This window comes from Podarcis bocagei (assembly GCF_964188305.1).
Source record: "Podarcis bocagei genome assembly, chromosome: Z".
Lineage (NCBI taxonomy): Eukaryota > Metazoa > Chordata > Lepidosauria > Squamata > Lacertidae > Podarcis > Podarcis bocagei.
This window is the reverse complement of record NC_138140.1, coordinates 42777708-42791142: the sequence shown is the minus strand read 5'-3', so window position 1 is coordinate 42791142 and position 13435 is coordinate 42777708. Positions and strand designations below refer to the sequence as shown.

General features: G+C 44.2%; 1 protein-coding gene and 1 long non-coding RNA gene across 2 annotated transcripts in view; both read left to right on the top strand.

Annotated features, from left to right (window-relative positions):
- LOC308578607 overlaps positions 1–13435 on the top strand; it is a 135494-nt gene that overhangs the window by 29794 nt on the left and 92265 nt on the right. The gene's annotated exons all lie outside the window — the stretch shown is intronic.
- Positions 1568–11282, top strand: UBE2A (ubiquitin conjugating enzyme E2 A). Its single transcript, XM_081179095.1, has 6 exons — positions 1568–1951; positions 2223–2303; positions 6824–6849; positions 8085–8174; positions 9101–9189; positions 9980–11282. The coding sequence occupies exons 1-6, from the start codon at positions 1908–1910 to the stop codon at positions 10106–10108; spliced, it is 459 nt and encodes a 152-aa protein (XP_081035221.1). The 5' UTR covers positions 1568–1907; the 3' UTR covers positions 10109–11282.

Sequence of the window (13435 nt, the reverse complement as noted above, 5' to 3'; positions counted from 1 at the left end):
CAGAGTGGAGTCCCTAAGGCGGTTGGATGGTGCCTTGTATGCCACCGTTTGGCAATTTTGGCAAACTGGTGCTGAACGTATTGCATGGATTTACTTTGGACCACATCAGCAAGGCCAGGGGTCTTTGTGTTTGGGCAACCGAGGACCTCCATACACATTGCCCAGTATTGCACCCCAAAACAGCAGTTTGACTTCATCCCAGTAAGCACACTCCATTGTCTCTCGAGGCAGACAGATGCCAACAACAATTGTTCCTGCACTGCAAGGGATTGGATTAGCCTTTGGGGATCCCTTCCAGCTCCACAAATCTGTCCTGAACCTTCCAATATTCAGCTTCATTGGATGTCTACAAGTTCTAGTTGGGGTGGGGAGAAGCGGGGGGCATTTTTCTATCCACTTTCCCCATGGCAACGCATCATTTTATCAACTTCTATCATGTCCCCTCTTTTTAGTGCAGAGAAAAGGTGAGCAGAAGGTGGCATGACCGAAGTACCTTCTTCATAAGGGAGTTGCTCCATCCCCTTGATCATTTCGATTGCCCTTTTCTGGACATTTCCCCAGCTTGCGTTGTTTATTAAGTAGGCTGTGTTATTTCTTTGGAAGGCCCGCTGCAGGGAAACTGCATACACACCCTAAGAAATTTAAAGCACATGACTTCCACTCCCGAGGGAATCTTTGAAAGGAGTCCGTAAAGGGTGCTGTGAACAGTTTCCCATCGTTTGGTCGAGATATCCAACTCTTTATTCCATTCCTCCTTTAATAACTGTGCATCAAACTGGTTTGCTACTAATAAACATTTATATAAGGTTATAGTGGGTTGTTTGTTGTAGTTACATAAGAGTTAATCAGCTGTTTTAATATCTCTGAGGTCTCTTGAGCCTGTAAAAGCTGCTGGAGGAGGAGAAGAGAGCTCTTGTGCCCAGAGCCTGTCTGAAGGTTTCCCCACGTTGTCACCCCTGAGAACGGGGCACTGGACTAGAAAGGTTCCTTTTCACCTGACCCAGCAGGCTCTTCTGAATGCTTCTCCTGACCATAGTGACAGTGGTGACAATGAGCTAGTGAGAACCCGAGCGACCAGTGGCGTAGCGTGGGTTGTCAGCACCCGGGGCAAGTAATTTGCGCCCCCTAACCCGTGGATTTGCGCCCCCTAATCCTAACCCCCAGATGTTGCGCCCGGTGCGGCCGGCCCCCCCTGCACCCCCCCACGCTACGCCACTGCGAGCGACATATGGCAGCACAAATGCTCCATTCCTTAGTCACCTTTCCTTATTCGAGAACATGTTCCCTCGAACAATTGTGGCGCTTACATCCCAGCGGCCGTGTGCAGGATCAGACCCCCTAATGCTGTAATCCTAAACAACTGCCCCGCCCAGAGGCGCGGCTCCCAGTCCCTTGCGCACCAATGAGGAGGAGAGGGAGCCTACACAGGTACCTAATAGTTGGCTTATGCTGCACACCGGGGCGGCTTCCACCCCCGCCTGCCTCTTCCATTTGGTATCGCCCAGAATCCTTCGCTTTACGTCACCGCCCACTCTTTCTTTCATCCTCCCTCTGGTGGTATCGCCCCCGCGCCACAAGCCGCAGCATCCCAGCTCAACCCCTCGCTCCCCCTGTTGCCTGCGCAGTGGTACAGCCCGAGCTGACTCGGCCCCGCGGAGCGCCGCCCCTCGCAACGGCAGTGGTGCTGCCCGGTATTGCCCGGCAGCCTCCGCCGCCGTAGTTAGGGCCGCGTTGTTTGTGTGTCTCTCTCTCTCCCCCCTGCGCTTTGTTGAAGTGGTAGAGGCGGCTACCGCTCGGAGTCTCGCCAGCCGCCGCCCTCGCCCCGCTCTCTCGCCTCCGCCGTCCCGCCTTCCCTGGGGGGCCGGTGGGGCTGGTGTGTATGAGTGATTTATAACCGCGACCCCGCGATGTCCACGCCCGCCCGGAGGCGCCTCATGCGGGACTTCAAGAGGTAAGCGCGGCGGAGGGACGGTTTTCCGAAGTGGGGGAGCGGGCAGGAGAGCGAGGAAGGTGGTGAGGTGATCAAACATGGCGGCGGCGGAGGGAGCGCTGCGCCGCTAGCGTAGTGGGCAGTGTTGCGCTACTTGCGCAAGGCGAGCGAAGGGCGCCCGTAGAACGGGGGGGGGGCGCTACGCAGTTTGCGCAGGCTGGGTGGGAAGGCGGCGCTGTCACTCCTGCCACTGAGCTGCTGTTGTCCCTTGTCCCTTTCCCTCCGAAAACAGGCTTCAGGAGGACCCCCCGGCGGGAGTCAGCGGGGCTCCCTCTGAGAACAACATCATGGTGTGGAACGCGGTTATTTTCGGGTGAGTAGGCAGACCCTCTCCTCCCACCTGCAAGTGGCCTCTCCCCCCCTTTCAGGGTAAACATTGGGGAGAGGGACCGGGACGGGCAGAAGAAGAAAAAATAGAGCTAGAAATTTAACCTGTCCTACCTTTCTCTGAAGATGGTTTCTGAAGACAGCTGGTGCAGAATTCAAGGGCCAGGTTGCAAAAGGGTTTGAGCCTATGACACCGATCCTGGTCTGACTCTTCGCTGCCAGTTGGTTTCATTCAAATTGCTGGTTTTGACCTATAGAACCTTAAAATGGTTCAGGACTACAATATCCCTGTGAGGGGCAGGTGCATATCCCTGCATTGCATAGGGTTGGACTACATGGTCCTCAAGGTTCCTTCCAACTCTTATTATTCTGTGAGATAACTGAGATACTTCCAGTTCTGCCTCTCCCCATGTGAACTGATCTGGACTCTGCAGTCATCCATCACCTGAGGTCCTTCTTCATGTGCCCACCTCTAGGAAAAGTCCGGAGGGTGGAAACATGCAAACGAGCCTTTTCTGTGGTGGCCCCACTTTTGTGGATTGCTCTCTCTAGGGAGGCTTGCCTGGTGCTTTTGTTCCACATCTTTAGGTGCCAGGCAAAAATATTCCTCTTTTCCCAGCCCTTTGGATAATTAAGCAGTCTGTGGCCTTTTAAATTGCTTATGTGAGTGGGTTTTTTGGGAGGTGTGTGTTCTTGTTCTTGTTTGTTGCTATGTTATTATGTTTGTATTTTATATTGTAAACAGCTCTGTGAGCCTCAGATGATGGATGGTATAGAAATTGAATAAATAAATACTAATAATACAGTTTACTACTAGTAGTACTTATTCATGTTAACTCCCAAGCCTTGCTGCACCTTCAAGGGATCAAGATGTCACTGATCTGTTTTTCACAAACATAGGCATATGCATAAATTTATTCCCAAACATAGGAATAATAGCTGTAATTATTATTATATTAGAACACAACAGCTTGTATCCCATGAAGAAGAGAATGATGATGATGATGATGATGATGATAGTGATAGTATCATCATCATTATACCCCACCCATCTGGCTGTATTTCCCCAGCCATTCTGGGCGGCTTGCAGCATATATCAAAATGCAAGTGTAGGAATTGTAATTGCTATTATTGTGCTGGTAGTTGCATCTTGCTCCTCTCCTTCCAATATGCTGAGGGTGGGGTGTTTGTGTTGCTATAGTTATTGCTTTAATGATTATCATTGTCATATCTTGCTCTTTGTCCAAGGAGGTTAGGATTCTGTGTGGTTCTGCAGGGATGACAGTTTAGCGGCTATTTTTCTTAATCGTATTTTGCTCTTTGTACAAGGAGGGCAGGTGGTGTTGGTTTTTAATCTGCACAACAGTGCTAAAAGGCTATATATCCAGGCTGAGAGGTATGTGAGAGAGTTTCCAAATACTAGATCTGGCGTTAGCCATAATTTTTTTAAAAAAAATCTCTTCCTGTAAGGCAGTGATCACCAACCTTTCTGGGCCTGTGGACAAATAGACTTGAAAAAAGCATTCCATTCTGCCCAATAGAATAGGCTGTGATGTGTGTGGTGCTCACAACCATTTCATCCATTTGCACAATTTCTGCTGGGGGCAGAAGAGGACCTTGTGGGCTCCAGCGGAGGCCTCTGCAGGCACATGTGTACTCATGAGCACCATGTTGGCACCCCCTGCTCTAAGGAGCTTTAGAATGTACACATGGTTGTCATTCCATCGCTCTCCCTATTATCCTTGTGACAGACCTGTAAGTAGATTACTTGGGGTTGGTGTGGAAATATTGTTGCCAGTGGTGACCAGGAATCTTAATTTTGTTGACAAGCAAAGCAAAACTCCCTATATACCCCACCAGGCGCAATGTTTTTATTTTTAAAAAGCTGCTGGCAGTGCAGGGTCACAAGACTGCAGGTTTCATGTTTATATTGGAGCACTTTCAGTGCCTTGGTCTGGGAAAGGAATGGGAAACCTGTGCTCCTCTAGCCAGTGTTAGAAACGAAATATGAAAGCTGGGAGCTAAATGGCACCTTAAACCTAGGTTATAGGTGCTGCAATGGAACTTCTAGGTGTGCATTTTTATAACAAAAATACAAAGCTGAAAATGAATGAACTGCAACTAAAATAATGTGTTCATTTCCCCATTGTCTAGTCCTTCCTCTGGCCACCCCCTTAATATTCTTAAGAGGGTCTTTTCGCCAGTCTTCGGAGAGTAGCTGGAAGTGGGAAGGCAGTTTTAATCTGCAGTTTTAATCTGAAATCTTAGGCGCAGTTCTGCTCCCAGAGCTCAGAAACTGCTTGCGCTAATGAAGTTCCCTGTTGCAAAATGTGCCTAGAATAATGGGAGTTTCGAACACTGCCTCTAGCTGTTGCTGGACTACAACTCCCATCATACCTGAATATGGGCCATGTTGGCTGGGGCTAATGGAGTCTCACAACATCTGGAGGGATGTTTCCACCTTGGTATAGAAATAAAGGGTTGTTAAAAGCATGCAGTAGAAACATTGCTCCTCCCTATAGCCCTATTTTCTGTTATGCAAGGGATATACATTACTTTTTGTGGTGCAGAAAGCAAGCAAGCCAGGCTACTAGAAACAACTGTTGGCTATCATGTCTTGCTAGCTTGTAGTGAACTTTTGTAAGTTAGGGTGAGAGAGTAGCTGTAACTGGCCTAAGAAATATGGGGTGGTGGTTGTTATTTTTGTTTGTTTCTGTGTAGGCATTTTATATTGTAAACCACCCAGTGATCCTCGAATGAAGGGTGGTATAGAAATTTAATAAATAAAATTAGTAAACATCCTCTGTGAGTTTTGTGGCTGAGGAACAATTTGACATCTAGTTCAGGTCCTTGCCCCCAGCAGCATTCAGAGGGATACTTTTCTGCTAAGGAACTGCTGTTCACTGTAGAGGATTCTAGAGTTTGCTTTAGGTTGGAGACTCAAATCAATAAAGCACTGACCGAACTTTACTGTTCCCATATACTGAGAGTAAACTGAGGAGTGTAATGAATGTGCTTCCTTGGCTGCACTTTGCAGGGAAAAGTCAGTAGTGCTGGGCAAACCTTCTGAGCGCAGTTTCTATGTCATTACTGATCTTTTAATTGAGAAACTCCACAACAAGCTTCTGAGGAATTGTTCCCTCTGCTAGATAGAAAAACACTGCCACCTCTGTATCCAACCGTATTATGCAAGTTTGCAAAGCTGCAGTGAAACTCTCCCCCTTCAGCCTGTTTTTGTGGTGGTGGAGCTGATTCCTGCCCCAAATTTTCAGCAAGTATTCTTTTCTTCTCATATCCAGGGAACTTCCTTGCTCACTCACTCCTATTTAGCAACCACCACATGCTGTAAGATTGTCCAAGGAGTAGGTGCTGTTTCTGCCTTCTGAAGTAACAAAGCCACTTAGGTAGAGCCTGTGCCAAAGCTCCTCAAGTGACCTCCATCGAGGGTAGTCAAGAGCTGGTTGAATGATTTCCCCCCCCCCTCCAATACACATCCTTATTTTCTGCATGGGATACTAAGCTTGCCTTGCCTTAAAGGCTAGGGAAACACTATATTGGGGTAGGAAGTATCTTTCATGCCTTTAGAAGTATTGTTCTTTCATTTTATTCCCTGCAGAAACTGTGCTTCAGTAGTGCATAGCTCAGTTGGTTAGAGCATGGTGCTGATAATGTGAGGGTTGCAGGTTCAATCCCCGCAAGGGAAAGCTGCATATTCCTGCATTGCAGGGGGTAGAACTAGATGATACTCAGGGTCCCTTCCAGCTCTACAATTTTGTGATTCTATGTGGGACTGTTTTGTTCATATTCTTCTCGTTTCATTTATCTCTGCCTTCCCCAAAAGAATTTAGGCTGCATTCCTCAGGGCAGGGATCTTTCTCTTATATTGCTCTGTAATGTGTTATATATATTAACAATAGCTAGAAATCTTCAGGTTGGTCAGCAAATTGAGCAAAAACCCAAAATCCACTGAGCGTTGTGTTCTTTTATTCAGGAGAGGAAGTATTTTCTGAGTATATGTCCAGTTACCTGTGGCAAATTGGTTGCCATCAGCTCCGAGCCATGCACAACCCTTGCGCTGCTGCTATATTGAATTTAAAAATACCAGCAAAACTGGAGTTGGGGACAGTGAGCAGCGGCAAGCGTTCAGCATCCTTAGCTCTGCCATTTTAAAATGAAACAGTGCTATGGAGACTTTGGGTATGGCACCCCCACAATTTGTCCTGGATAGTTTCTAGGTTGAGAATAGAATTAGAGGTGGCAGCAGCATGGGAATGGGTGTCAGTTTTACTTTACACAAGTAAAACTACCCAGGTGTAGAAATTGTGAAACTGCTAAAACTTTGTTTCTTGTTCTAAAGCCCTTAAGCCTTGCTCATTCTGACTCCTGTTTCTGTTCTGGGCACGGATTAAACTACATGGCATTTTGTAAAGGCTGAGTGCCAGTTTAATAATGAACTAACTTCACTAAGCCAAATGTAAGATGCTGACATTCTCTCTCCTCTTTCAGGCCTGAGGGAACCCCATTTGAAGATGGTAAGTATTAAAACAAAACAAAACATTTTCAATGGGCAGAAGGGTGATGTGATCAAATTGTTAATCAGTCTTAGGATTCCACATCAGAATTTCATGGATCAGTGTAGCTCAGAAGACAAGATTCAACTGTTTGCAATCTCTCCCTGGCCTCTCAGTATAATTTAAATGTTTCAGAGAGAGAATGATGCCAAGTCCTCCTCCTCCCCCCCATCAGCCACCCTTTCTAGAAAGGGGATAGGTGTGTGGGAGAAGAAAAACTTTGGTTGGAAGATAAGACAGCTGCAGTTAAGCACTTTGCTTTGAAGTGGTGACTAGGCTTACTGTGTAAATAGTACCCTTTACTTAAGAACTTTCTTGAAGCTACTCGTATAAACAAAGTCTGTTTAGCGTACATGTTCAGAAGCATCATATCTTTCATAACCCGTGTATTGGGGTACATGAAGGATGGCTGTCTCCATAAATAGGGAATGTTACAAATATATCCCTTGGATGAAAACTGTATCATGCCCTCTCACCTTGACTATTGTGGCCTTCTCAGTCCTCTTTCTAGCACTTTTCTACCAGCAGCATTCACATCCCTAGTTATTCTGATCACATAGTGGTCTTTCTTAAATTTGCACATTGTTTTCTTGCCCTTCCCTTGATCCAACATACCTTCCACATCGGAACCCTTCATGGCCTTGCCTTCTCTTAACACCCCAACATATTCCTGCTCTTTTCTACTCCACCTCCCTGCTCTCAGCCATCTCAAGATCTGTAGCTTCCTTTGACCCACTCTATCCTTGGTGCCGCTTACGCTTAGAACTGCCATCTAGAACTCCTGTCTTCCTTCAAATCCCTCAGAACCCACCTTTTCCTTGATGGCTTTGGCACAACTCCTTAGGTCCCATGTCGTACTGTAACTAGGCCTGGGTACACGTAACTGAAATAAACAACATCTTCCTCTTTTTAGCGCTGCTGCTTTCTCCGTGTCAGATCATATAAGCCATGGAGCAGGAGACTTTCTAATTGTACTCTGTAATGTGCTGTTCACATTTGCGGTGCTACATAAACAGTAACGCTTTGGCTGTGAGCTTCCTAAAGCCATTTGGCTGAGGAAAGGTGGACTAATCTTTGAATCTCATGTACCAAGAGAATTCTGTGAAATGGTTGGTGCTTCTGCACTTGAGACCAATGGGAACAGGGAGTTTCCATTTGTGAACAAGATACTTATAACTTGCCTCTCCCCATTGCAGGAACTTTCAAGCTTACCATAGAATTCACAGAAGAATATCCAAACAAGCCACCTACTGTTAGATTTGTGTCTAAAATGTTTCATCCAAATGGTATGTACCACCTAAAATGAAGCGATTTGTTTCTTAACTGCAGTAGTGGTCACAGAGGTGGACCTGATACTGATAGTTGCAGGGAATTTTGGAGTGTGTGTGTGTGTGTGTGTGTGTGTGTGTGTCCATATGCTAATTGTTGCTGAGTTCAACCCTACCTGGCCTCTCAAGTTTCTAGTGCAATCAGATTATTTCCCTCAGTGACTTCCTTGATCACAAAGGTGTAGGGTTCTTTAATTTTTAAAGGCAAGGGGAACATATTTAAATAAAACCAGATCTACTTCATAGCAATACTTGCTCAGTTTTAGGATTCCTTATAATCCTAGTTCTTGTCTGCTGATTCTGTTTTGGTTATATGACTTCTGATGGAAGCATGAAGAAACTTTTCTTGTGGTCACTAACCAAGTGCACCCAATTTAAATTTGTAGCACTCCTACAGCTGCTGATGCTTTTGTAAATGAGTTTTTAATGGCTTTTTTTAACATGATTTTGTCATCTCGCATTTATATCTTCCCCACTTTATGAAGAATTTTAAATCCTACGTTGGAAAGTTCACATTAGGCAATGGGGTACATGCTGTCACTAGGGTGACTTGCATAGATCTTTGAAAGGAGACACATTACTGCTCTTTAAATCTTTTCTTGAAATGCCATGCTGTGAACTTTTTAATAATCAGAGTTGTGAGGTTATAAAGGAGGAAGTGTTGGTGGAAACAAGGTGAACTTTAAAAATTCATTTCACCAGGGGCCTGTTCCATAACTTGTTGAAATCAGGTATTTGAGGCACAAGCTGCCAGATGCTTGTTCTATGGGCAGCTTAAGATAGTTATGCAGGAAATGTTGATAATTAGCTGGGAGTGACAACATAGCAAGAGAAACTTGAAGGCACTGATTCTTGTTATGAAACTCATTAATTTCCTTTTGCAGTCTATGCAGATGGTAGTATATGTCTGGATATTCTTCAGAACCGTTGGAGTCCTACCTATGATGTGTCATCCATCTTAACATCCATACAGGTAACATCAGGGCTACTGATGACCTTGCTAATACAGTTTGAAGAAGTGTAATAACTAAGGTGGAAACCTCTATCTGCCATGGGATTCCATCATCATTATTTATGACCCATCTCTTTATTTCTGTAAATTGGTTTGTGAAAGTATAGAAATGTGTATTTATTTCTCAGTGATTATTATCCACTGTATTCACAAGTGTACTTAAAAAGATCAATAAAATGGTTTCACAAACTGAAACAGCTATACATTTAAAAAGCATTGCATCTTTTTCTAGTGGTGGTAATTATATTTAGTCTATTTTTGTATCATTGTGTTTTTAGGTGTATTTGGTGTAGCAGAGCTGTATTCTTACAGTTCAGAACGTACTTTCTTCTCCCTTTGCTTTTTACACTTCTGTCATTCACCATCAAAGTCTTGCCTGAGGCCAATGCAAGATGACTGCTGGCAGACCAAAAGCCCTGTCCCCCCATTCTCCATTAGAATGATGGAAGAGCAGTGCATCGGAGTTGATTCTGAGTCTAGTCCTGCTTAAAGAAGTGGCTCGCTGTGCACATTAAGCTTTGCTGTCGAAACAAAGATAATTGTTAATCATGCAAGTAGTACCTGTGCAGAGTCCATGTCATTGTGTTAAAAGCAATGGGATAGGTGCAAGCTAAGCAGCGGGCTTGAAATAGTCAAGAGATGTACCTAATATGCACGGCATCTTTTGCTACATTAATCACTTTGCTTGCATTGTGTGAAACCTCATTATGACGTCTGATTCATCTTTTCTTTTCTCTCCCCCCACAAACAGTCTTTACTGGATGAGCCTAATCCAAACAGTCCAGCAAACAGCCAGGCAGCTCAACTATACCAAGAGAATAAGCGGGAATATGAAAAACGGGTTTCTGCAATAGTAGAACAAAGTTGGCGTGACTGTTGACCCTGGATGATGCAAATGAACACTCTGATGAGGAAAATATATGTATGAAGTGTCTGAGTCATCCTCCTCCTCCTCCTCCTCCTAGCATCACTGCATTTACTTTGAAAAGCAAAATAGCTGTTGTGCTGTTGCCACCCACCCTTGCTGAAGCTTCTTTCTCCTTGGACATCAGAAAGCACCCCCTCCCCTCCCTCTTTGAGGTCAAATGTACCGTACTTGGGTTACTTGTGAAAGAATTACTTAAGGCTGAATTCCACTGTCTGTGATCTACCATCTCCAGTCTTAGGGCAGCATTGTGCATTTCTGTAGTGGACACTAAGCTTTTAAGTGTAATTGTGTTATACACAGTGATGCTTACGTGTAGCTTGATTTTAAAAAAAGGGATATTTATATACAGTATACATTTTTAAGTATGATTCAAGTGCTAGCATTTTAACTGCTGCTATCAGCTTCAGTGCATCTGTAAGTACTGTGTGAAGAACTAGATTTCCCTGCTGCTTTATCTTCCCCCTGGTTTTTTTTTCCATTTAGCAATGTGATGAAAGTATTTGGAATTGAGATGAAATTGAGAAATGGACTATTATGTCAAGCTCGGGGGTGGGAGGAGAGAAGGGGGTTGCAGTCTGCTCTATGGGTCATGTGCAAAGCGATCTATCATTGTGTATGGTAACATATTCAAGGTTAAGTGCTAGGTATCCTTTCTGTAGGGCTCTGTTTAGTTGTTTTTCGAAGCTTTTGAACATGGTTATGGGACAGGGGCGGACAATAACTTTACTAATGGTAAAAGAGGACAGAGAATGAGGAAAAACCAAAGTGCTTCAAAAAAACTTTTATTTCCCTTAAATAATTTTCATCCAAACTGCTCTTGAGAAGATATCAAGAAGCTACTGTTATGTTGTTGAAAAAAGTAGCAAGGTCAAAAGTGCTACTACTGTATGCTTCATTTTTTCTTTCCCTGTGCAGTTTTACAAGTTCTGCCTTTGCAAATCGTTTTTGTAAAGCAAAGTTCAAACATTTTGGCTACCGTAGGCAGCAGTGTGAGAGGAGACTGTCAGTGTGCTTGTCTGCTCTACCAGTGTCTTCTGTGTACATTGATCTGTTCAACTTTGCACAAGTAACCCATGTAAGAAACTGTACATTTTTCAATTACTTGTAAATAAATTATTGAAGGGAAGATACCTATCACTATTTTTATTATGGCAAATTCTTCTGGGGGTAGTTAATCCTCCTCAATCAAGCTGTCTTAATCCACTGTGGATGGTTACATCTTGTAGAAACAGTCTTGGAACACTGACCTCATCTTCCTATCAGCAGTGGGGAGCCTATATTCCTGGGTGTTGAGATACGACAGCTCCCATTTTCTCTGACCTTGCTGGCTGGGGTGGAAGGAAGAGTTCAGCAGGATTTTTGCCTTACATGGTATCTTGATGGTAAATTAGTATTATATACAGTTGTCATAAGGCATCCCTCTTTGTTAATGTCTACATGAAGGGAGAGCTCATCGCACTTCTGCCACAAGTGGTACCCCACATGCTATTTTATAAAGTAAAGCAGTTTTAAACCCAATGGACAGTATAAGGTTTCTGGCAAAGTGTTTCTCACTACTTAACTTGCTACCCTTCCCTGAAACTTGCAGGGGCCAGTTGTCAGCTGTCACATTCCATTTACACTCACATTGGTTTCTGAGAGCATTCTGTGCCATATTCAGCAGCTGCTTGGGGGCTGTGCATTTCCCAGCATCCTTTTTGTAAACACCACAGTTACTTTTTGTATTGGCGACTGATAAGCAAAACAGAAAACCAAGAGCAGGTAAGCTTGCATGCTAGGGAACAGCTTGCAGCACAGGAGTAAGCTACTCTTAAATGGAGGCTGTTAAGCTAGCATACCAAACCAACTCTATAGAGCCCCCCTTTGTTTTCAATTAGCTTTGCTATCACTGCTTTAATTTGGTTTCCTCACTTAGGTCATGGGTACATTCTTTTCATATAAGCTAGCCTTGTCTGGAGAAGTTTATCCCCACCAAGTAAATTTTATGTTTTCTTTCTTGGATGCTCATGCTGTGTTTCAGGAGTGGTTACCATTTTTGGTCGAAGGGGTGCATTTACCCTTGGAGAAGGGGGTGGAGCATTGCCAGTGGTGGGTGTATCACCGTACACATATAGGCACTGAGCTTCCCCTCTCAGCTGATCTGTGCACTTAATGGTCCCTCTGTGCTTCTCAAACCAGCCATCAGTATGGGGAAGCTGGTAATTTGTACAGCCATCCAGTTGCCGGGCTGGACAGTGAGATTTTAACTTTTCTGCCTCCCTTATTGCTGCCTACTTCCTTTTTGCCACTACTACCAAAATTATTGGGAGGCTTGGAACAGCCTGAAAAATATGGGGGTTTGGATCAGGTCTCTGGGTTGGGGGCCACCCATCCACCCTTGCTCTATTATTGATTGATTGATTGATTGATTGATTGATTGTATATACTCCCCTATACCCGGAGGTCTCAGGGCAGTTCACAGAATAAAATCAAAACAAGCCAATAGCCACCCCCCAAATTTTAAAAGGACATGGGATGTCAGTCAAATCAACTACCATTTGTAGTAGTAGCAGTACTATTTCTGTTCCCTTCTGAGCTAGGAAAGAGATTTTGCTGGCACACAGTAGCTAGCTATCTCCAGTATTACCTCTCTTTTTTTAGTTCTCATGATTGGCAAGAGAAGCTATGGGTTGTTACATGCTTCAGTACCTTTCCTAGGTGGCAAAGGCCCAAGAGAGTAACCATTAAATAATTAGGCGGTCCCAGGTAGCCCAAGTAATATCTAATTTATTAATTTTGAAAGCCTTCCTGTTGATAGAAATGGTGCTTCTGATTAAACTGGGCAATGGGTTAAAACTCTCGGTACAAGTCTCAGAAGAGGTATTCCACCTTACCTCATCCATAAAGAGTGCCTCTTCTTGGATGGCCCCTGCAATGATCTGTGTGCATAAGCTAAACTTGTTTTTATGCATAAAACAAAGTTACACAGGCTTAGTAAATCAACCAGATTTACTCATGGCATCCTCTACTTATTGTTTCTAGCTATGGATGACGGTTCCCAGAAAGACAAGTAGATTGAAAAGGTAGTTGATTTTTGCATCCTTAACAAGGCTGCATTTTCTTTAAAGGCTCCTGGAACTGGGTGGGAGGTATGCCTTCAAAAAAGCTTAGTTTTTGCATAGGAAATAAGGGGAAGTAAGAGAATTACGCACACACTAATCAAACGCCCTACAGAGAGAACCTTTTACTTGTTTCTCTCCATATTTTATACGAGCACATGTACACAAAAAATGCAGTGGA